General features: G+C 50.3%; 8 protein-coding genes across 9 annotated transcripts; 2 read left to right on the top strand and 6 right to left on the bottom strand.

Moving 5' to 3' along the window:
* Positions 1 to 245: 245 nt before the first annotated feature.
* Positions 246 to 1,462, bottom strand: LOC108090643 (putative fatty acyl-CoA reductase CG5065). The gene is made up of 5 exons (XM_017189421.2): positions 1,263 to 1,462; positions 964 to 1,203; positions 768 to 899; positions 586 to 711; positions 246 to 530 (listed from the first exon to the last, which is right to left on the bottom strand). The coding sequence occupies exons 1-5, from the start codon at positions 1,415 to 1,417 to the stop codon at positions 413 to 415; spliced, it is 771 nt and encodes a 256-aa protein (XP_017044910.2). The 5' UTR covers positions 1,418 to 1,462; the 3' UTR covers positions 246 to 412.
* A 91-nt stretch (positions 1,463 to 1,553) lies between these two features.
* LOC108090717 (putative fatty acyl-CoA reductase CG5065) lies at positions 1,554 to 8,945 on the bottom strand. The gene is made up of 7 exons (XM_017189519.2): positions 8,772 to 8,945; positions 6,230 to 6,514; positions 5,716 to 6,141; positions 2,227 to 2,665; positions 2,034 to 2,165; positions 1,847 to 1,975; positions 1,554 to 1,786 (listed from the first exon to the last, which is right to left on the bottom strand). Exons 2-7 carry the CDS (start codon positions 6,507 to 6,509, stop codon positions 1,693 to 1,695), a joined length of 1,500 nt encoding a protein of 499 aa, XP_017045008.1. The 5' UTR covers positions 6,510 to 6,514; positions 8,772 to 8,945; the 3' UTR covers positions 1,554 to 1,692.
* A 1,172-nt stretch (positions 8,946 to 10,117) lies between these two features.
* LOC108090814 (protein CDV3 homolog) lies at positions 10,118 to 11,507 on the top strand. Of its 2 annotated transcripts, none has more exons than XM_017189671.2 (4): positions 10,118 to 10,426; positions 10,492 to 10,574; positions 10,685 to 10,925; positions 10,980 to 11,507. In XM_017189671.2, the coding sequence occupies exons 1-4, from the start codon at positions 10,217 to 10,219 to the stop codon at positions 11,232 to 11,234; spliced, it is 789 nt and encodes a 262-aa protein (XP_017045160.1). In that variant the 5' UTR covers positions 10,118 to 10,216; the 3' UTR covers positions 11,235 to 11,507. The 2 variants fall into 2 exon arrangements, with proteins under 2 accessions (XP_017045160.1, XP_017045159.1); XM_017189670.2 differs by having other exon boundaries at positions 10,977 to 11,507.
* On the bottom strand, positions 11,410 to 12,224 carry LOC108090816 (putative gamma-glutamylcyclotransferase CG2811). The gene is made up of 3 exons (XM_017189674.2): positions 11,797 to 12,224; positions 11,630 to 11,737; positions 11,410 to 11,561 (listed from the first exon to the last, which is right to left on the bottom strand). The coding sequence occupies exons 1-3, from the start codon at positions 12,222 to 12,224 to the stop codon at positions 11,519 to 11,521; spliced, it is 579 nt and encodes a 192-aa protein (XP_017045163.1). The 3' UTR covers positions 11,410 to 11,518.
* Positions 12,225 to 12,341: 117 nt separating this feature from the next.
* Positions 12,342 to 14,201, bottom strand: LOC108090817 (troponin C-akin-1 protein). The gene is made up of 3 exons (XM_017189675.2): positions 14,028 to 14,201; positions 12,830 to 13,149; positions 12,342 to 12,748 (listed from the first exon to the last, which is right to left on the bottom strand). Exons 1-3 carry the CDS (start codon positions 14,040 to 14,042, stop codon positions 12,580 to 12,582), a joined length of 504 nt encoding a protein of 167 aa, XP_017045164.1. The 5' UTR covers positions 14,043 to 14,201; the 3' UTR covers positions 12,342 to 12,579.
* Positions 14,028 to 16,780, bottom strand: LOC108090815 (wnt inhibitory factor 1). The gene is made up of 3 exons (XM_017189672.2): positions 16,028 to 16,780; positions 15,866 to 15,976; positions 14,028 to 15,811 (listed from the first exon to the last, which is right to left on the bottom strand). The coding sequence occupies exons 1-3, from the start codon at positions 16,426 to 16,428 to the stop codon at positions 15,709 to 15,711; spliced, it is 615 nt and encodes a 204-aa protein (XP_017045161.1). The 5' UTR covers positions 16,429 to 16,780; the 3' UTR covers positions 14,028 to 15,708.
* Positions 16,781 to 17,004: 224 nt separating this feature from the next.
* On the top strand, positions 17,005 to 18,627 carry LOC108090813 (LHFPL tetraspan subfamily member 2a protein). The gene is made up of 4 exons (XM_017189669.2): positions 17,005 to 17,357; positions 17,731 to 18,151; positions 18,208 to 18,321; positions 18,372 to 18,627. The coding sequence occupies exons 1-4, from the start codon at positions 17,082 to 17,084 to the stop codon at positions 18,512 to 18,514; spliced, it is 954 nt and encodes a 317-aa protein (XP_017045158.1). The 5' UTR covers positions 17,005 to 17,081; the 3' UTR covers positions 18,515 to 18,627.
* On the bottom strand, positions 18,549 to 20,528 carry LOC108090811 (dnaJ homolog subfamily C member 21). Its single transcript, XM_017189668.1, has 3 exons — positions 20,415 to 20,528; positions 19,738 to 20,366; positions 18,549 to 19,675 (listed from the first exon to the last, which is right to left on the bottom strand). The coding sequence occupies exons 2-3, from the start codon at positions 20,335 to 20,337 to the stop codon at positions 18,659 to 18,661; spliced, it is 1,617 nt and encodes a 538-aa protein (XP_017045157.1). The 5' UTR covers positions 20,338 to 20,366; positions 20,415 to 20,528; the 3' UTR covers positions 18,549 to 18,658.
* Between the last annotated feature and the right edge of the window lie 223 nt (positions 20,529 to 20,751).

Here is a 20,751-nt window from a genome sequence, read left to right as displayed (position 1 = left end):
AATGTAAGCAATGAGATTTTACTTTTGCAAATAAAAGCTTCAACTACTCAAAGCTATGTCGATTTTTCCCTAAAATATGTGAGGTCAGCTAGTCAACTCAATCGTTAAGTTATAGGATCCCTTTCTCAACATTAATTCCTTTAACTTTGAAAAAATTGATATTCACAAAACTCGGTTATTTTTTGTATTAGACAGTCCAATACGTATCCACCGTGGTTTTTCGTTACAGAAAGAAAACTCGAGGGTGCGATATTAAAACTTCGTTTATTTTACAAACAACACGGCTTGTCGAAACAAACCAACGATTTCAAAACACCTGAATATTTTTGAACTGACTTACATAAACCTTTTAAAAGGCACTTGAACATTTAGGTACGAAAAACTTGAATCTTATCCCAAAAAGAGTGAAGTTTCATTTGCTGGTCAGAATTCCGTTTCTGACCAAATCGATTACTCCCAACTTGTGAGAAGTCCAATACAGAAGGCCTGAGAGGATTAGGGTTTTGCAAATGCGGTCCAAAACATACATGCTGGAATGGAAAAGCAGGGGTTAAGAGCAATAGGCGGTGGCCAGAGACGACGTACAATCTCAACTGTATGCGGGACTTGGGCAAACTCGTCAAAGGTTCCTTCATAACATACTGACGGCCCCCCAAAATGCTGACCTTCATGTACTCATGGTCGTCCACATCGTTGGTATTGATCTTGAATCTGTTCAGAGCAAAGTGTTTTCATGAAGCAATTGAGTGCGAGTACGTGATACTCACATCACTCGGTCTGTTTCGCCCAGTTCCTTGTAGATCTGCTCAAAGTGCGTCGACTTGAAGTCCCAGCTCCGCGTGGTGAAGAACTGCAGCACCTCCAGGCCCACGGCGATCTTCGTTTGTACCCGGATCATGCTGGAACGAGACAAAACACATTGACCACCAAGTGAACCCAGGCAACTTTAAGCTGGACTCATACAAGCGACGCTGTCCGAAGACCAGGAGCAGGAAGTCGATGAGGTACGCCGGCAGCCACATGAACAGGATGGTGCAGATGGTGTGGTAGAATTTGCTGGAGGTCATGTTGCCGTCGGGATACCAGAGCCCCACCTCGAAGGGGTACTTGATGCCCAGGTCGCGGCCCACGTCCATTATCCACTTCCAGGTGCGCTTCTTGGCGTCGTCCACGGTCAGGTTGTACACTGGTATCTGGAGCGGTCTGCAGGGAAGGCAATGCATGCAGTTCGCTGTGTGGTTGGCCAACCCCGGACGACTCACCTCTTCTCGGCCAGGCTGTTGTGGTACGGCAGCAGAATCAAGCCGTTGATGGCGATGTCCACGGGAATGACTTCGGACTTCAGCTCGCCGTTGCAGATCATGGAGCGGATGACGCCCTTGCCGGCGCCAATGAGGACACCCGTGGGTCCGTTCATGTTGTCCACCCATCCCGGCAGGGGCTCAGCGACAGCTGGAGTGACTGCGGGAACAAACAACAGGTGAGGTGAGCGGGCTCACTTTGCAATGAAGGGGAGGATTCGGGGAGAGAAACACGGGGGGTGGAGACATGTGTCATGTGTTCAGCAACCTATGATCGTTTTTTATTTGGATTCAAAACCTCGAATATGCGTAACTAAAACTAAGCTAGGATTAACTAAATGCCTGTGACCACCAAACCAGTGCGAGTCCGCCGTGAACTGGAACTGGGAGCTCAGAACAGGGCCAGCACCCCCGTCCACTTGAGGAGGTAGTAGAGGAACAGACCCACGATGAGCGTCTTGCACACGACGTCCACGACCCATTGGCTGGAATAAAGGATTGACCATTGATTAGATGGCTGATTGCCGGTCCCTTCTCGAACTCACATCTTCATGTGCACGCGGGCCCTGGGAATGTCCTCGTCCTTCTCTTTGAGAATAAACTTGCGCGCGCCCTTGGCGCACTCGATCATGTACTCCTCCTCGGTGTCCGTGGTGTTCATGTTCATGTTGAAGCTGCAAGGAAGCACGGATTACACACCTGCCTGTCTGAAGCGAGTCCAGGCGCACTTACATCGCCTTGTCCTCCTCGTTGAGCTTGTCCCAGAGCGAGGCGTAGTTGTCGGACCGGAAGCACCAGGCGTTCAGCGTGAAGAACTGCAGGACCCCCAGCCCAGTGGAGATCTTCTCCTGCACCCTCAGCATGCTGCGGACATTGGAAGGGTTAATTGGAAGGGCATTCAATTAGGCGCGGCTGCACTACTCACAATCGCTTCTGGCCAAGGATCAGCATGAGGAAGTCCAGGAAGTAGGCGGGCAGCCAGTGGAACAGGGCCACGTTGAAGCTGTGGTAGTAGTGGTTGGTGGTCACGCAGGGGTCCGGGTACCAGAGGCCGGCGTTGAACGGGACCTGCTTGTTGATGCGCTTGCTCATCTCGACCACGGTGCCCATGGGCATCTTGCGGTGGTCCGCGTTCGTGATGTTGTACACGGGCACGTTGGCCGGGCGCTTGGCCTGCTTGTTGAACTCGTAGGGGATGACGAGCAGCCCGTTGATGGCGTAGTCCACGGGTATCACCTCGGCCTTGTTCTTCTGGTTGACCAGCACGGACCGGATGACGCCCTTGCCGCAGCCGATCATCAGGCCGGTGGGTCCGTTCAGGTTGTCCACCCATCCGGGCAGCGGCTCGTAGGCAGCCGGGGAGACTAGAGGGCGGGAAGAAGAGAGATTACTAGGGCTCGCGCTCCAGCTGGAACCAGTCTACGTACCACGATCCCAGGTTGATGATCACCGCAGCCGATTTACATAGGTGTGTTAATGTGTGTGTGGTTTAGTGTAATGTGGTTTGGTGTAATGCGGTTTGGTGCGGTGTGGTGTGGTGTGGTGAGGTGTGGTGTGAGTGGATTAGGTCTTAGTCGAGGATGAGTGTGCGCACTTAGAGTAGTTCTGGTGTTCTCCCCGGTGTAAGGGGAAGGGGAGGGGGATGAGATCAGTGTGTGTGCGGGTCTGTGTGTGTTGTTCGTGTTGTCTCGCGAGCGGTTGTCCTCTGCACTGGATCAACACTTGGACACTGAAGCACAGACACATAAGCTCGGTACACGGACTTTATTCTCACGTAAATAATGGTCGTAAAATGGACTTAAACTAGGAATGAAAACCAGTCCGGGGCCTCACTCGAAGAGGTGCCCCGGAGTTGTGCCCCAAAGCGAACCTAAGCGGAGATTGATTAAGAAGAGCGCGCGAATGAATTGGAGATGACCGGTCGCCGGCACCTCATACGCCCAGCAGACGGGCCACCAATCCGTAGGTCCAGTAGCACAGCAAGCCCACGATGAGCGTCTTGCACGCGCGGTCCAAGATGTACATGCTAGAACGGAACGGAAGGGAACGGGTGCTCAGAGCTCGGATCAGGGATCAGAGTTTGGGAATCGGGGATCGGGAGCCGGGCGGCGCTCGCTTACAGCTTCAACTGGAGACGGGCGCGCGGCAGGCTGTCGGGGGACTCCTTCATCAGGTACTGGCGGCCGCCCTGGACACACGACTCGATGTACATCGGGACGGTCTCCACGGGGTCCATGTCCATGTTGAAGCTTGGGGAGCAGCGGTTCGAATTCAGTCAGCAGTCAACGGAAACGCACTCGCGCTCTACGTACTTTTTCCTGTCCGCCGCGTTCAGGATGTCCCACAGCGAGGAGTAGGCGTCCGAGCGGAAGAACCAGGCGCGCATCGTGAAGAACTGCAGCACCTCGAGGCCCACGGAGATGCGGTTCTGCACGCGGATCATGCTAGGGAGAAACGGTCAGGAGCTGTGCCTCACTGCCTCGGCGCCACTCGATGACACTTACAAGCGCTTCTGGCCGAGCAGCAGCAGGACGAAGTCGATGAAGTAGGCGGGCAGCCAGTGGAAGAGCACCACGTTGATGCTGTGGTGCAGCCGGTTGGTGGTGATGCACCCGTCCGGGTACCAGAGGCCCGCCTCCATCGGGTACCGGTAGCCGATCTCCTTGCTCATCTCGATCACCTCGCCCCACTGCATCTTGCGGTGGTCGGCGCACGTGATGTTGTACACCGGCACCTCCGTCGGCCGCTCCGCGTGCTGCGCGAACTGGTAGGGGATCACGCAGAGCCCGTTGATGGCGTAGTCCACCGGGATCACCTCGGACAGGTGGCGCGTGTCGATCAGCATCGAGCGGATGACGCCCTTGCCGGCGCCCACCATCAGGCCGGTGGGTCCGTTCAGGTTGTCCACCCATCCCGGAACGGGCTCGTACGCCGACGGCGACACTGGGCGGGCGGGAGTGGTGTTCAGATCGGAGTGCTCCTGCCCCGTGCCGGGGGTCAGGATGAGGACCAAGCAGATGCGGATGCGGTTGCTATGCAGATTGCGATTGCGGCGAAGGCGGGGAAAGCGGGGGCGGGTTGGAGAGGCGGTCTTCTTCTGTTTTTCTATTGCATGCTCACTGAACTTGTTGGTCAATGACGACGGCGTTTGTGTGCAGTGGCAGATGTGGTTGGTTGTTTGTTTAAGCAGTGTTTTATGCCACACGCTGAGGTTGTTGTGGCGGCGGCAGCTTGGCGGATCTGAATGGCTGTGGCTGTGGCTGCGGCTGCTGCTGTGGTCATGTGCGGTGTTCGGATTAGGAAGCGCGGCAGCGGAGAGGCGGGTGGCAAGCGGGTGGTTCCGCCCCGGGGAGGCGGACGCGAGATCGAACCGGTGGCGATGTCGGGAAAACACACGAAAGCGAAAAACACTTGACGAATTAGCGAAAGGCGGCAAGAAGCCAAAAGCTACACCCAAGCAGCCCATCACCATCTGCTGAAACCGCGAACTGCGAGAACTTTGCTCGCTAGTTAGCGGCAACCGTCGCTATTGACAGTATTTATTGGTTGTTTGCCCAACTAGGGGGTCACCGCTGCCCTGATCCCGCGATTCCCCCAATCAGCTAACCCACCATTAGTTCGGACTTCGGAGGAAGCAGTCAGCGGAAATGCCTAATCACGACCCAATTGGCTCTCCGAATTAACTTAGTTTTACTGCTTTCAAATTGTTCAACCCTTTAGGAAAATCAAAACAGGTAACACTAACTAAATATTTGTTAACTATAATTTTTAGTTTAATTTCATAAATAAATTGTCATCTAAAGTAGCGTAATCTTTATTCAGTCTTCACTATTTTCTCATTAAACCAAGACTCAATCACAGACCGCCCTTTTAAGAGCAGGTTTCCCACAAAGAATTGTTTTCCTATCATATAGATTATAACTCTTAGGAAACACTATACCCCACCATTAAATTACCCAAGGCAGTATTTTGCAGATCTGCATCAAGCCACGCGAACGGGTTTCGCCCGACAGCTCAGAGTTTCTCTATTTCCCATAAATAACGACCCCTCAGGTTGGCCAAAATTGCTAATAGAAAAGTTTAATTGACTGCCAGCGCAGACAAATCGTACAGTTCGGCGGAGGCAGTCAAGAGTCGCCAGGTGGCCGAAAAAGAAATAAATAATAAGCATAGACACGGGCACAGGCGAGATAAGCTGAGGTGGAGGTGGAGGCGGAGCGGAGGAGCAGGTGGAGCGGAGGCAGAGGCAGAGGCAGAGGCGCGTGATTAGTTAGCAGGGGACTGGCGGCAATTGCAGGCTCCGTTTCGACCATTAAGCAAGCAAGCCGCGGGCGAGACGGGGGATAAACTCCCGCTCGAAAGATAGCCAGCAACGGCTCTCCAGTGGGGTGGGGGGCAGTCAAGGGTCACTTACCGATGCTGGGACGGGCGATGATGACGGGCATGGACTCGTAGTGGTCGCGCACCAGCAGCTCCGCCAGCCGCTTCGAGTAGGTGTAGGTGTTCGGGTGCGGCTTCAGCAGGTCCGGGGTGATCGCGTCCAGGGTCTTCACGTCCATCCACTCGGCCAGGCGCATGAGGTCCTCGGGCTTGTGCGGGAACTCGTACACCTTCTCGTACATCACCTCCTGGTCGCAGTTGCAGAAGGCCGTCGACAGGTGGATGAAGGCCTCCAGCTGCTTCATCTCCTTGGCCACGTTGAGGGCGCGCCGGGTGCCCAGCAGGTTCATGTCGATGGCGTCCCGGAGGTTGCCCTCCAGCTTGAGGGTGGCCGCCATGTGGAACACGATGTTGGTGCTCTCGGTCACGTGCTTGAGGCTCTCGCCGCTGAGGCCCAGCTCTGGAATCGCAATCGGAATTGGAATCGGAAGTGGAATCGGAGGGAGGGCCATAAGGGCTGTGAACGGGTGGAGCTGAGGAATACTCACGGTCAAAGGTCACGTCGCCCTGGTAGATGGTCACCTTCTTGAGCATCTCCGGTCGCTCGTCCTTGATGCGCTGGAAGATGGGCAGCTTGAACATCTCCTCCAGCCGCGTCTCGGGTGCCTTGCCGCGCTTCGGCCGGCAGATGATGATCACCTCCTTGAGCGAGTGGCAGGAGTAGAGCAGCTTCTCCAGCAGCACCTTGCCCATGAACCCGGACGCCCCGGTGATGAAGATCGTCTTGTCCTTGTAGTACTCCTGCACGGGCGATAGGTCCACCGTCATCTTGGCTGTGGGGAAGTGGGGAGGGCAGAAGGACAGCAGTTAGCACAAGTCCGATCGAACGAGAATGGAAACGCGGTGGCGCAAAGCATTCCGGGAAAGCGAAACCAGTCAAAGGAAAAACTAGTGATTTGCAACGAGTGGCGCAAGCGGGCTGGAAAAACTGGGGCTCATTCTACGCGTGCCCCTCTTGCCACATCTGGAGTCCAAGTTGGGAGCCAGCGAGCTGCAACCCGCCGCAAACTGGTTCCAGCTGGACTTTCGGTTTCTATTTGGATTTTCGATTGCGCCTGCGGATTCGCATTTCTTTGCTGGATTATGCAACGGCGGGGAGCTGGAATCGAACCCGTCTAGCGTGCCAGGCTGCCTTCGAGTCGCCCCCTCGGCCTGCTCGGCTGGGGGATTGTTGCAAGTTGCAACCCGATTGTTGCCAGTTGCCCAATCTGCATGGCTTCAATTGCAGCTGCGTTACACTTGGCCACATCTGCAGTCTGGCGCGGCCTGCGGCTGTGCCTTGCACTTTGGCCATGTCATGACATTTCGCGCAAGACTGAGCGGACGGATTTGTTTACCCACTACCCAGCACAGCCGTATCCATTACAGTATCGCCATTCGAGGTGGCGCGAGAGTGTTTACCTCCGCCGGCGAAGACGAATTGCAAGGAAGCATGACGCTGCAGCTCCAGCTTCAAGCGCACCTTGAACTACAAGCTCCAATCTGGCCGAGGAGGTTTCGCTGGGCCAACTGCGGTTCTCCTTCATCTCTCGGCCACAGCCGTTAGGGGCTAGTTACTTAGCCCCAGTTTCGGGCTTTATGACCAATTAAAACGCGTCCGCCGAATGTGTGAACAGGCAAGAGAGGCGCCGCTGGCCGAGAAACAAGCTCAGATCGCTTGCACTTATGCAAGCATTGGAATACATACGTTGAGCCAAATTTTGAGAGCCGGGTCGGCGAAGTTGTCAAACCCGAAGCCATAAGCATAAGACACACTCTGCTCCGTCGAAACTGAGCAACTGAACCTAAAACAACGAAGCTTCATTTGGTTGAGTGCAAACGAAAGACTTGCCCAACGAACTTGATCCGTTTAAAGACGGAGGAGGAGAAAGCTGAGGGGAACTAAGCGAGTGCTGATAACAACTGAATGTATCTATCTATCTTTTTTAACGTACTCACAACTTGCAATTGTTTTCTTAAAGCTATCCAAATGTTGCGCAACAAGCAAATGACCCTTTTCAAAACGACAAGACTCTTTAATTTCAGCTATCCGATCCCCTCCTCCGTTTTGTCAGAGTTTTATTAGAGCCCAAACCGGTATGGCAGTTGTAAGTAGAAACATATTCGAATCTTTAATTAGCCTGAATGTAGCTGTGTTTATCGATGGTGTGTTCCTCTTGCCTACACACAGCCATTTCTGATCAGAAGTAGTATTCGCAACGCGATTGCGACTAACGATGATGGGGGCCATTAAAGTTTTCCAATGCAAAGTGAAGCCCCCAATATGTCTGCAGTTTATAAAGCCATTGCACTGGCGGTTTGTGATTGACTGACTGCCGACTGACGGACTCACTGACCCCTTTTCTAAGGCTACTACGAGTGATGTAAGACGGAGAAGAGCTGCGGCTGCGACTGCGTCTGCGTGGAGGATCATTAAGAAAGCCACTTGAGGCTGAGACATTAAACCATGAAATCGAACAAATTTTAAATGTTGAGCAATTTTTCCATTCCATTGCCCGTTTCGGCCTTTGGTCGAGCAGCCTCACGAAAGATACAGAAAAAAGCCCCTCGATATGTAAATATCTTTTGTATTGGATCGGCTTCGATACAAATGAGATGAAGCCCAGACACATAAAATTAACTCTGAGGTTCAGGCCGAGGCTCGAATATGTATTTCGGCAAAGGGCCACACGAAACCAAGGCGTTCGAAATGGAAAATATCAAAACATCAGCTTTGGCTTTCTGCCAGCCCCTGCAACAGGTCATGACACGACCCTGACACAGACGGGGGTTCACGAGCGTATCTTGGACGCAGACTGAGTAGGGCATCTACTTGATTACGCCACGATACGGATCTGGAGGGGCATGCTTTATAATCCCCAATTAAATGCTTCGCTGGGCAGGTAAATGCCCCGAATTGCAGCCTAATTGCCCGAATACAATGAGGCAGTCAAGTACAGAATTGCTGGCCGATCTTGTCGAGAAGATGTCGGACTGCAGGTTGGTCCGCAGCGAGCATTTGTATCTGGCCCAGTCAAGTGTTTCAATTACCTCGAGAGTTTCGGATTCTCCTCCTCACTTAAAACACTTGCAATATTTGTATCAAACTCGACACTCGCGCACGCGAATAAATGCGAGACTTTAGTTGTTCGGATCGGACTGAATCGCTCGAATCGTGTTCAGAAAGTGGGGGATCAAATCGATGTGCCCGCTGCGACGCTCGAAAGAAGACTGAACGCCGCCAGCCAGGTGCTTGTCAATATGAATGGGTTGCGGAGTATCTGGCGCGCTCTGGGATGTGGCAAACCAAGCCGAAGCGAAGCAAAAACCACTGGCTGCAGGCCGTGGCCGGGTAGGTGTTGGTACAGACATAAATATCTATTAGCTTGGCTAATCTAGGCGGAACTATCTGGCCTAAGAGGCTCGGACTGGGCTGAGTACTAGGCCAAATAGTTGTCTTTTTGGCACTTGGGTGGGGCTGGGTCAGGCGAGATGCGAATCCCAGGAAGACTGGACTATGTTTGGTGCACAATTAGCTAAGCAATTTGGCTCTGCCGCCTTGCATCCAAAGTGATATACCGACGTCATTATGAATGCAAAATTAGCCACGGATGGATATGGTTTCCATTACACAATGGTCCAGCTTTGCATTGGTAGCAACCACCGCGGTGATTTCCATTTTGCTGGACTTAATTAGGTGGTTATCAATCTCCTATGTAAATAACTCGTTGCCAAATGTCGCGAATATTTATAATGCTAATCTTTGCAGAGTCTTTCCTGCGATTTTTGCACATGCTTAATTATGCACATTGCCAATATTGTTGCAAAAAATTAATTTATTCGAACAAGCTCCGTTTTTACAGAGTTTTTAAATACGTATGCAAAATACAACACCGTTCGCTGCTATTGAGAATTTGAAAAAACCGCGCAACGATCGAAGTATCGATTTGAAGCAGAATTCGATAACGATGGATAAGTTTGAAAAATTATTGAAAAAGCATCCGCGGACAAAAATCAATTTCGAAATTCGAAAAACAACGACTAAATCATTAAAAACATCGATGCATCAAATAATTTTAAAATTTATTATTTTGTGGAAAATCAACGGTCCGGTTCGTTTGCCAAAGCAAATTGTAAGTGTATTTCGCAGTGAGTAGAATACCATTCCCATGAAAAAAAACCTGACGAACTAAAAAAGATTGCGTTCTTAGGCTGTCAGATTATGAAGGCGAAAAATCTCCAAAGAAGGAGTTATGTTATTGTTAATAACTAAATAATATTATTTTTTTTGTGGTATATTTATGGTATATGTTATGTTATGTTATGTTATGTTATGGCATGTTAAGAGTATAAAAAGTACATATTTTCAGAGCTGGATGGTTGAAATTATCGATAGTTTCGCGGTCACACTGCCGATGTTGTTGCAGCTCTAGCGCAGAGTTGTTCTCTAAATTTCCTGTCGCGAAACTTTATCATTTATAATTAATTCGCAAGCCATGGCCGAGCTAGACGATTTCTTCGCGAAAAAGGACAAGAAGAAGTCGAAGAACAAGACCAAGTTCGTGACCGCAGATGAGCTGGTGAAAAACCTAGAAGATGGCAGCAAGCGGGAGGCGGTCAAGCCAAAAAAACCCGAAGCAGTCGCTGGCGGCGTGGCAGTGGTGGGCGAAAACGAGAACAGCGGCACCAAGGTGCCAGAGACCCCGGTGAGTCTGGTGAAATCGCCGCCCGTCGGCCACTAATACATGTATGTGTTGCGTACCGCCCGCAGCCCGTTGAGGAGGAGTGGAAGGAGTTCGAAGAGGAGCAGCGCAAGGACTACAGCGGCCTCAAGATCGGCCAACTGAGCACCATGTGAGTTTTCGCTCAACTTCAGTGCAAAGAGCACGACCAAAAGCCATTGCTGGTTCTTGAACCTTTACCATAGCACAAAATACTATCTACAGCTCTCCCACTCATTTCAGAACTACCCAGGAATCCGCCGAGCGCGCTGCTCGGGTACCCTCCGCTCAGGACGGCGGTTCCCACGACGAGGAAGAGGAAGACAGCAACGGGTATGACAATGCAGACGCCAACAAAGAGCGCGTCGGGCATGGCCCCTGGAAGAAGGTCATTCCGGCCGAGGAGGTGATGCAGATCCCGGTGCCGGTGGAGGTGGAAAAACCCTCATCGAAAACTTACGTTTCACCCGCGCTACGCTACAGTGTAAGTAGATAAGGTACCTCAATCCAGAACAAGTCTTATAAATCTCTGCAGCAGCAGGCCGGAAGCGGACTGGCAGGTGGGTCTATCGGCGGAGCCCTGCGTCCACGACGCGCAGCCCCCGACATCACCAACACCGAGTTCTTTCCAACGCTCAGTGCGGCGCGTCCAGAGGAACAGCGCAAGAAGAAAAACGAACCCGCCTTTGAAGAAGTCCGCCATGGGGGCCGCTTCCAGCGCGTGCAGGAGTCGACGACTGCCCCGGTAGCGGCCTCTAACCGATTCCAGTCGCTCGACGACGAGGCCAGCTAGGTCCGGACACGCCCAGGGTGCTGATGCTGGCCGCGAGGTCTGCTTTCTACCACAGTGTTGGCTGCAGAGCTTAAGTCATCCAAGGGCTCTGCGCCAACGCGTTCAGATTTTCTAGGCTTTTTGATTCATCTTTACCTCCTCCACTGCTACTCCTACCCTACACAAACCACTATTGTTCATTTCGTTTTGCATTTTGAAGTATGGAATCAATGTAATAGAATACGAATAACAGCCATGCGTTGAAATCCGTTTATAAACGTTACTTTTTTATAAGCTTCCGTGTATCAGTCATCAGTTTCGAGGTCCTCCGGTCGGCTGTCTTGGTAGCTGCAAGATTGGGGGGGAAGTTGCGTCAGTAAGAGAGATCTTCTCTGGCTGGAACCGTGCGCACTGACTTCTCACTGTACGGCTGCACCGGCGTGTTGTGGTACGAGGACAGTAGTGGCTTCGCCAGTATCTTTTCTGGAAAGTTGCGGATAAGGTACAACCAGCACTGGATAGTCCTGCAAATGGGCGCCGAAAGTGAGGGCTTATATAAGGCAGTTACAAGATGCCCGCATACTCATTCTGCTCGGTTAGTATGGCCTGTTCCTCGCGGTCGTAGTAGTCTGGGTAGTCTTCCAGCTGGTCCAGTTTGCCGAACATGGCCTGGTCCACCTCGTAGACCTCGCCTTCTATGTAGTTCCCCTCGCCGGGACGGGCAAGCAGAAAAGGAATATTGTAGCGTGTACCAACCACCAAGGGAAACTTCACCGCCGTCGTCCCCTTACCAAGAAACCGGGCCTGGCCATTCTCCTTGTTGGTCAGCCAATGATGGTTGGGTTCCCCGCGCTTCAGGGTGCCGTACACAAAGACTCTCGCCGCCATTCTGTGCATAACTACTGCGCTTTCTGTCACCGAGCTTATCTCTACAAAGGGAAATCGTGCTAACAGATCCGCCCATAGTTTGCCCAGTCGACATGACCCGGCCACTCTTCTTCTTGCTACCATTCGCAGCGAAACACACTCCCGTACACCGCGAGAAATGAAAGATGGCGGTGGAAAAGTACCAGACCCCTTGGTGTACCATGCTATTAAAGCGTTTATGTAAGAGACCAGCACAGGCGGTTACTTCGAATTGCTTTTGTTTATTTGCTTTTTGTTTGTCGAAAACTATGAAATTACAAACTAACTTTGCTAAAACCTAAATAATGCGTATGGTACATATCAGTGTATATCATTTGCCAATATATGCGCGAATAAATCGCTCAGTACATCTGCGTCTGCAGGTACGGTCTAGAAATGCAACTACGGTAACATAAGACTGTTGGCCAGGCTGGCAGGGCTCCCTCTAAGAACGATGTTACTAGTTCTGCGCCTCGTAGGTGAGATCGTCCTGGGCCGGGTGCTTGTGGGTGCGGCGGTGGCGCATGATGTAGGGATGGGTGGTGGAGTTCTCGTAGCTGGACAAGTAACGCAAGCTGAGCAGGTTCTCCGGGTACTTCTGCAGCAGATACACCCAGCAGGGAACGGTTCTGCAAAACGGCAGAAAAAAAAAAACGGCAACCGATCAGACCAGATCTCAGAAAATGACGTCAGCTCTGATAAATGCTTACCCCTCGCCAACACCGATATTCATATCGTGCATCTCACGCGTGTAGATCTCCTCACAGTCCTCCAGGTTGTCCAGAGAGTTCAGCATGCGGTCGTCCACTTCGTAGATCTCCCCCGTTACGTAATAGCCCACTCCGGGCTTGTTGAGCAGGAAGGGAATGTTGTAGCGGGTGGCGATCACCAGCGGAAGCTTCTGGGTGGTGGTGGCCTTGCACCAGAACTTAGCGTACCCATTTCCCGAGCTGGCCAGGATCGAGTTGCTGGGCTGTCCATACTTAAGCGCGCCATACACGAAGAGCTTGCTCAGTGCAGAGGAGATTTTCTGCGGAGTACGTGGTGGGTGGGCGTGGCGATAAGATGCGCAGAGAAGTAGGGTTAGGTTAGTGATCTGATAAACAGGTGGTATCTGGTGTGTGATCTATTAATATCTATCTATCGCCTGGCTTATCGGAGATCTGAATATTTTCCACTGGCAAAGCCCCCTGCTAAGTTTTTGATAAGGCGACACACGCGCCGTCTTAGTCTGCTCTTCCGTTGTGATTACGGTGGTTTCTCTGCGTTTATATTCAGAATCTGGAACTCTTTTAGAGCAAAGTGGGAAGGCCCCAACCGGTTTCCTGCATTTGCACTTGTTTTTTTTTTATAGCCAGGTCCGGTATTGTTGTTAATATAGCATTTTGGGGCTTTCGTGCGTGCCTCACAAATTGCGCAGCAGCAACACCATCCCAGGTATGTACAAACATATGTACATATGTGCTTTTATATCGCAAAGTACATACATATACCGCGTGATTAGGTGCATAAATAATTGCTTAAATCGGCCTAATCATTGCAGTAAACGGGGAACACACGCAAGCCCAGACCCGCAAGGCGGCCTTTAATCAATGACATTGCTGACGGGCCGTTGCATCGAAGCATCTTGACAAGTCAGCTTACATAACCCCCAGAACAGGCGGCATCACACAAACAAAGGCGTACTACCAAAAACTAAATAACACTTATGTATGTAGGCCGATATCCCGTTTTTCATTGCTTTGGAGAAGTCTCTATTAAGTAAAGCTAAGCGGTTATCTAAATTTTCCACAGTTCCCTTTTGGGGTTGCCAACTCGTCAAGGACCAAGGATGCGTATACACATGAGAAATTGTGCTTGTTTGTGTGCGAACGCTTCCATGTGTGCTGCACTTCTGATTCCGCTTACCTTTGCTTGGCCCATTTTTATTGGTTTCTTTTTCCCGTCGAACTGCCTTGCAGATAATTAAAATTTTAAATTGCTGCAGTTAGCAAAAAAGAAAAAGTGCTTTCCAGACTGGGTTCAGGAGCTCCAGCTAAAGATTCGACCGCGTCGATGGACAGAAAAACTCCAACTGAAACGCGATGGAGAACAATCGGACACGAGTGCTGTCGCCGCTGTTGTTGGCGCCGTTGTTGTTGCTGTTGCTGCTGCCGGGCACAGTGGAACTTACCCCACTAAACATTGGATAAGCTTATGACGTTGTTTGGTAAATAAATATATAAATATTTTTTCTTAAACTTATCTAAAAATAACTTACCTACTATATTCTTCTGCATTTATACCATTACTGATTTGTATTAATTATTTTTTGTTTGAATAAGCAAATAACATAATTAATGGTTGGGAAATATTTTATTTTTAGTTACAATGACCAACAACAATGATTGTTAAACTGTACTTGCTTTTTTATTTATTTAGAACACTGTCCACTGTCGTTGACAGCAGCAAGAGGCCCGCCTCCCATGGAACAACAAAAAGTAAAACAAAAACACGCCACACGCGCGAAGCTAAAAATGCCGCCGTCGACAGCGCTGCTTTTCTTGGCTGTAGCTTTATCTAAGAAATACCCTGTGGGCGGGGTGTGGGTCAATAGAAATACCCTAATTTTGATAGGCTTGGCAAACATTGATACTTTAAATTTAGGAGCTTTTAGGAAAACATGAAGCAGCCAAAGCTGGGAACTTGTAAATACACTCTTTTAACTGATGCACCCGTTTTTGAAGCCCCTCCAAAAGGTTTTATTCGGAGGCGACGCCTCTGAAACGCACGTACGCATGACTGGTCTTCCTCGATTGGCGCTCGTTCCTCTGCCGATCTATAGGATATCAGATAAATACATATATGTATATACATGTATATATGTATGTATGTATATATTATATTCATGTTAAAGGCGACAGGCCTCCCATGTGTTCGGTCTGTTATAAACAATAATAATCAGTCTGTAATTCGGCGTGGTAAGAGCGGCAAGAACCAGTTAACAGCTCTTTTCGCTCTCAAAAATCAGCGCTTGTTCCCCTACAAAGTTAGTGCATTTCAGTTTTTGGACTCAACTGAGCAGATATACTTAGCCTACTTTAATGCTTAGTTTTTTTGTTTTTTTTTTAAAATATTGAATAAATTTTTTTTATAGTCGCCGGAATCGTTCAGGACCATTTGAACATAACCGTGCGTTTAGAAGATGGGGTGTGTATGGTACATATGGGATATGGGCCTTGACTAGTTTACAACGTAATTTAAAAGATTAAAGACGGTATTGTAGCACTTCAATTGAAATTAAAAGTTTTTTAAGTTAAATTTATATTTCAAGATACGCGTTAAAATAAAATGGACGAATATAAGTTTGGTAAAGCTTCAGCGAGATACATACATACATACATGCATACATATACAGGTTTAAAACGGAAAGACTAGTTGGTGTCTGCTCAGTTGATAATTTATAACTTAAATTATTATAGCTTTTCATATTTCGAATCAAATAAATAGTTTTTAAACATAAAACCTTATTGAGAAATAAATAAAATTATCAGGTATCGTCAGGGGGGGCCTAGAACAGCCCCATGCTTTTCCAGCTGGCGCCCCATCGTCAATAGTCCCGGGAGCAGACGCCGTTGTGGGTATAGTGATAATGCTTGTGCCGGCAGGCGCACAAGTTGGGGGCGAAGCAGTAGGCTCGGGGTCCGCAGTTGCTGAGGGTTTGTTCTGCGATTAGTATGGAGAAGGAGAAAGAGCTCCCTACTTACTGATCACATAATGGCATGCATTGTTGCCCGTGGAACAGACTGGTTCTCAGCTCGTATCCCTGGGCACAGATGCACTGACCGTCGGAGGAGCATCTGCCGTGGGTGCAGCGCCTGCAAGGTCACAAGGTAAAGAGACACTTCTCCTATCGGGATCCAACTTACCCAAGGCAGGGGTCCAGCAGTCGTCCAACCCTGTGACGGCACTTTTGGGATAGGGGATCAAAGTAGTAGTACTTGTCATTGCGGCACACGCAGAGGTCGGGGGCGGCACAGTAGCCGCCAGCTGCCGTGCAACCGGGAAGGCATTCGGCGGCACAAACCAGTCCGTCTGGATTCCCTGCTAGGTACTGATCGGCACAGGGACAAGATCCGTCCTCGAAGCAAACCCCTTCCCTGCAAACGATGTTGCAGCGCCTTACGCACTGATGGGTGTTGACCACCAGCATCTCGTAGTCGGAGCAGAGTGGCGGCGGATCGTTGATCTCCCAGTAGCCGTAGTCGTAGTAGTGGCCCTGCACCACTGTCCACAGCTGCAGGAGGAGGAAGACCATCCGGCGCGGCATGATGGAGGACGGTAAGTGATCTGCCCGGCGGATTCTGTTCCGTCAACGAGAGTGAGAGTGAAAGTAATTTTCGCGGGCGGCGTAATCTGTGTGCGGATCCCATTACGGCCTCGGTCACGATTGCTGTGTACAAACAAAGTGCAGATGACGCAATGGCCCCCAGCGGACGCGGCCAACTGATAACCGCCCAGCCGGAGATCGCCTCAATCGGAATTACACATGATCAGAGCATTTGGATCGGTCGAGGGTGTCCCACGTCGCATTACTCACCCAATCGCAGTGGGGTGGAGATTGAGGGGCCGGAGGGGAGTTACCCGATCAATCCCGCGAGCAGAGAGCGAGGGAGAGCACTTCGAGGTCCGATTCTGGAATGTCTGCATTTCCACGCTCTCATATTGCTACGACGGCGCCCATACCCACACTGAAAATGTTTATGGTAATTTAAAATATGAACAATAGCCTCCATTGCTCTCCCCAAGTCTTAAAAAAAGTGGGAAAAGTAAATGCAGTTTTATTACACAGTGATTAGGTGAATAAAACAAATAACATATGTGTATGGAAATATTTAATTTAAACTCATCCCGAGATACTAACATTAAAAAAGCAATATTTAGCTTGTTCCATAATTCAGTGCTGTGCATTAATTTTAATAGATGCAACATTTTTCCCAGTGCTGTGATAGGGGTCTGGCTTTGTCTGGAACTGCAGCTGGCTTTAATGGGCCCATTCATTCAGTCGGTTGGTGTCGGCGAGAGATGACGCAGTGGGAAAACGGCAGCGGACACGGCGACGCCTGCGCGATCGGAAGACCAGAAACAGAGTGTGGCACAAAGTTGCCAAATAGCCGCTTGGGGATTAGCGAAAACGCCATCGAGGCAGAGTTCTTTCTTCGCGCGTCTCTCTTTCTTTGCTTTGACTGCAGCCACGAAGTGAGTTCTCGGCTGAACCGCGGACTGGGCGGTCTGCCGCCTCGCCTCACCCCCCCCATTATCCCCCAGCCACCCTCCGTGCGCGTGAGTGGGGTGAATAACATAAAACAGACGGCAGAAGTTGAGCGCATAACAGCGAACGGCGAAAGCATAAAATAAACAATTCCATTTTGGGCTGGTCAGCTGTGAGGAAGTGCTGGCCCCGCTCTGCTGGTGGTGGCGAGTGGTGCGAGGGTGGTGGTGGGTGACGGCGAAGTGGGTGTGGGATGTGCGTGCCCAGACAAAGCCAATACGCTTAGAGTCTATTATCTATCCGACAAGTGCTGACGCGCTGTAAGCTCCCGCAGTTGATCGTTGAATCTGTGACTTGCAGCGAATCTCAGGCATCGATATGTGCTACGTTATCATCACCAGTGCCAGCCTCGTGTGGTTCCTCTGCACCTTGGCGGCGGACATGCTCTTCGCCGTGGCCCTGGTTACGCCAAAATGGCTGGTGGGCCGCGCCCAAGAGGTCAACATTGGTTCCAGCCCTCATCGACAGTCCTCAGAGGGAATTTATACGCGCTGCAAGACAATGCACGAAGGGGGATTTAACTGCGGTCGCTTCGATCTCGATGGACTGGCCACGGACAGTAGCATTTACCCCGGTGAGTGGAAGGCCGCCATGTTCTTCGTCTCGCTGGGGTTAAGCCTGTTGTCGGTCACGGTGCTGCTGACCCTAATCACCTGCTGCCGCCAGTCGGCCTTTGGAAAGAGCATCCACAACATGACGGCATGCGCCCAAGTAGTGGCAGGTAAGAAGACAACGAATCTTTCCATTTTTAGCAGCGGAGTATAAGTTGTGTTCCAGGAATATGTGTGATGTTAGCACTCTTTCTGCATCCGATGGGTTGGGGAGCAGCCCGGGTTCAGCGACTATGCGGTCCGGATGCAGAACCCTTTTACCCCGCCGACTGCAGCATAGGTATTTGAGTTAAGCCCCTAATAGATGCAAACTAAACTTATCTCTCGCAGGAATTTCTTTGTACTGCGGAGTCATCGGCGTACTCCTTACATTCGTCTCCCCAGGCATCAGCCTTAAAGCGGAATCTTCCAACATGCGCTACCACGTTCGCCTGCGCGTGGAGTCCGGCAGCAAACTCGTGTGCATTCCGTAGCTGCCTTCAAGTAAAATAAGCACAACCTTTGACATAGAGCGAGCATACTTAACTTCATTCTCGAATTAACTTTAACATTAGCATAAATAAACGTCTAACATTTCTACAATATAGATACAAGATTTTTCTGAATTTCGTTCGGATCTATTTGTTCCGTTTTCCCTTGGCTTTGCCAGAAGGCTTGCCCTCGACATCTGGCTTTGCCTTGGGAATGTAGACGCCATGGTTCGTCTTCTTGAGATGCGAAAAGAGCTTGTTCTTTGAATCAAAGACGAGACGGCAAGTTACGCAAGTATGTTGAGGCTTTGACTGGTCAAGATCTTCATGTGCACTTTTAGGAACCGTCGCCGTCTCCTCTTTCGGATCTACTGGAGTGGTTTCCGGAACCCTTTGCTCTGCGGGCTTTGTCTTGCTTGCCGCTGACTTTCTATTTTTGGACTTTTTAGCCGCCTTTTTGCCTTTGCTCCAGTTGTCGTCCTCCGATTCGCTCTTAGTGGTCTTGAGTTCAATGTTTTCGTCTGGTCCATCGCTGACTTCCTCTTGTACTGGCTTAGCTGTTGATTTCTTGGACTTTTTGTTCTTTTTACTGCGCTTGGACTGGTGGGACTCCTCTTCACTTAGGGTTTCTTCGCCGGATAACTGATCGTCGGAAATTTGCATATTATCCAGCGACTCCTCGACTTCGTTTAAACTGTCTGCGTTGAAAGCCTCCTCTTCCTCCTCCATCTGTTGACACAAGCGGTCGGTATTTTCCCTGTGCTTCTTGCTCTCCTCGTGATTAGCTCGTGCCTTGGCGTTTTTGAATGTTTTGTTGCAAGCCACGCAATACAAATCGTCCACATACTCAATTTCCAAGTTCTCGGCTTCCGGATCGTCTTCGTCCTTGGAATCTTCGCCGACCCCATCGTCTTCTTCGTCGTCCGTGTAGTCGTCCGACTCGCTGCCATACTGCTGTTCCAACTGCTTCAGCTGCTCCTCGTAACCTTCATTAAAGATTTTATTCACTTTGGCGGCAGCCAATTCCTCCTGGCGCTTCCTTAGCTGCTCCTTCCGCTTCTCCTCCTGTTTAAGGCGATTGGCCTCGGCCCGTTCCTCGAGCACGCGCCTGTAGTTCTGCACTCTGCGATCCCGCTTGCGCACAAAGTTGACCAGGTTGCGAACCTAGGATACAAAGTAAGAGGGTGAATTCCTTAAGTTACTACAAGGTGAAATGGACAGGTTACCTCTTCGTTGCGCTCCTTGCGAGCAGCCTGCACGATCTTTTTCATTTCCTTTTCCACCTTGCGGAGGATGAAGCGCTCCTTAATCTCGCGGACATCGTACGGGCACAGCCACTCGTAAGTCTTCCTAGTGCTATAGGCTTGCCAGAAAGCGTAGAACGGACCCACCACTTCCTCGTAGCTGCTGTTCGAATGACCGAAATCCGGTGCCATCCCCAACCGGTCGTCCTCATCCATGAACTCTATGTCCTCAGCGGCAATTTGGACGAAGACGTTGGTGAAGACCCGGTAAAAACCCTGTTCGTCGTCGCCATAGCCCTTGTAACAGGAGCTGGTGAAGAACTGAAACACATCCAGGCAGTTTTCCGAGTACTCTGAGTTCTTGCCCCGCAGGATCTGTTCGCGATGGTTGTCGTACCATGCTCGCTCTTGTGGATCAGAGAGCACCTCGTAGGCCTGCTGGATCCGCTGAAACCGCTCCGTGGCCTCCTCCATGTTGTTCTTGTCCGGGTGCCAGCGTAACGCCATTTTGCGGAAGGCGGTCTTAATTTCTCCATCCGAGGCGTCTCTTTGGAGCTCGAGCTCCTCATAATAGCAGCGCATGTTTTATTTTTCAACAATTACTTTTCACACTATGTAGGTTTGGTTAACGCCAGAAGTGACCAACAGCTGCTACTCACGATTGCGTTTTCTATGCCAGTGTTGAACAGCGCGGAGCGTGAAAGCAGTTCCACAAATATATAGCTCACTTTTCGGCTAAAAGCATTTTATCTACCGCTTTACTGGGAAAAATCATCGCCTATATTACGAGGAATTTAAATTTTCTAAGTCTGCTCTTTGACAGATGGCAAAAAGCATGAACTCCTAATCCTGCGTAACTGCGCATCCCGTCATTAGCTTTTCTTCTTTCGGCGGCGACGGACGTATCCTTCTTTCTGTGTCCGCGCATCAAACATCCGTTAACTTGATACTGCCACACGCTTTTCCTGCCACCACCGAAGTTTATATACCGCATAC

This window comes from Drosophila ficusphila, unplaced genomic scaffold, assembly GCF_018152265.1.
Source record: "Drosophila ficusphila isolate 14025-0441.05 unplaced genomic scaffold, ASM1815226v1 contig_414, whole genome shotgun sequence".
In the NCBI taxonomy this organism is placed as follows: Eukaryota; Metazoa; Arthropoda; class Insecta; order Diptera; family Drosophilidae; genus Drosophila; species Drosophila ficusphila.
The sequence above is the reverse complement of the archived record's forward strand: the minus strand, read 5'-3'. Positions and strand labels throughout refer to the sequence as shown.

Coding starts and splice junctions, on each gene's coding strand:
- LOC108090643 (XM_017189421.2), bottom strand. CDS start 1,417: ATGAACGGACCCACGGGTGTCCTCATTGGCGCCGGCAAGGGCGTCATC. Junction 712..767: donor GGCGAAACAGACCGAGTGAT/GTGAGTATCACG, acceptor TGCTCTGAACAG/ATTCAAGATCAATACCAACG. Junction 531..585: donor TCCCGCATACAGTTGAGATT/GTACGTCGTCTC, acceptor TTTCCATTCCAG/CATGTATGTTTTGGACCGCA.
- LOC108090717 (XM_017189519.2), bottom strand. CDS start 6,509: ATGACGGTGGACCTATCGCCCGTGCAGGAGTACTACAAGGACAAGACG. Junction 2,666..5,715: donor CATCGCCCGTCCCAGCATCG/GTAAGTGACCCT, acceptor CCCGCCCTCTAG/TCTCCCCGGCTGCCTACGAG. Junction 1,787..1,846: donor GCCCGCGTGCACATGAAGAT/GTGAGTTCGAGA, acceptor CCTTTATTCCAG/CCAATGGGTCGTGGACGTCG.
- LOC108090814 (XM_017189670.2), top strand. CDS start 10,217: ATGGCCGAGCTAGACGATTTCTTCGCGAAAAAGGACAAGAAGAAGTCG. Junction 10,575..10,684: donor ATCGGCCAACTGAGCACCAT/GTGAGTTTTCGC, acceptor CACTCATTTCAG/AACTACCCAGGAATCCGCCG. Junction 10,926..10,976: donor CACCCGCGCTACGCTACAGT/GTAAGTAGATAA, acceptor AAATCTCTGCAG/CAGCAGGCCGGAAGCGGACT.
- LOC108090816 (XM_017189674.2), bottom strand. CDS start 12,224: ATGGTAGCAAGAAGAAGAGTGGCCGGGTCATGTCGACTGGGCAAACTA. Junction 11,738..11,796: donor ATACTAACCGAGCAGAATGA/GTATGCGGGCAT, acceptor GCCCATTTGCAG/GACTATCCAGTGCTGGTTGT. Junction 11,562..11,629: donor GTGCAGCCGTACAGTGAGAA/GTCAGTGCGCAC, acceptor CCAATCTTGCAG/CTACCAAGACAGCCGACCGG.
- LOC108090817 (XM_017189675.2), bottom strand. Junction 12,749..12,829: donor AATATCGGTGTTGGCGAGGG/GTAAGCATTTAT, acceptor GCCGTTTTGCAG/AACCGTTCCCTGCTGGGTGT.
- LOC108090815 (XM_017189672.2), bottom strand. CDS start 16,428: ATGCCGCGCCGGATGGTCTTCCTCCTCCTGCAGCTGTGGACAGTGGTG. Junction 15,977..16,027: donor CTGCTGGACCCCTGCCTTGG/GTAAGTTGGATC, acceptor GTGACCTTGCAG/GCGCTGCACCCACGGCAGAT. Junction 15,812..15,865: donor TGCATGCCATTATGTGATCA/GTAAGTAGGGAG, acceptor ACAAACCCTCAG/CAACTGCGGACCCCGAGCCT.
- LOC108090813 (XM_017189669.2), top strand. CDS start 17,082: ATGCAACATTTTTCCCAGTGCTGTGATAGGGGTCTGGCTTTGTCTGGA. Junction 17,358..17,730: donor GCTTTGACTGCAGCCACGAA/GTGAGTTCTCGG, acceptor TGTGACTTGCAG/CGAATCTCAGGCATCGATAT. Junction 18,322..18,371: donor CCCCGCCGACTGCAGCATAG/GTATTTGAGTTA, acceptor TATCTCTCGCAG/GAATTTCTTTGTACTGCGGA.
- LOC108090811 (XM_017189668.1), bottom strand. CDS start 20,337: ATGCGCTGCTATTATGAGGAGCTCGAGCTCCAAAGAGACGCCTCGGAT. Junction 19,676..19,737: donor GCAAGGAGCGCAACGAAGAG/GTAACCTGTCCA, acceptor TTTGTATCCTAG/GTTCGCAACCTGGTCAACTT.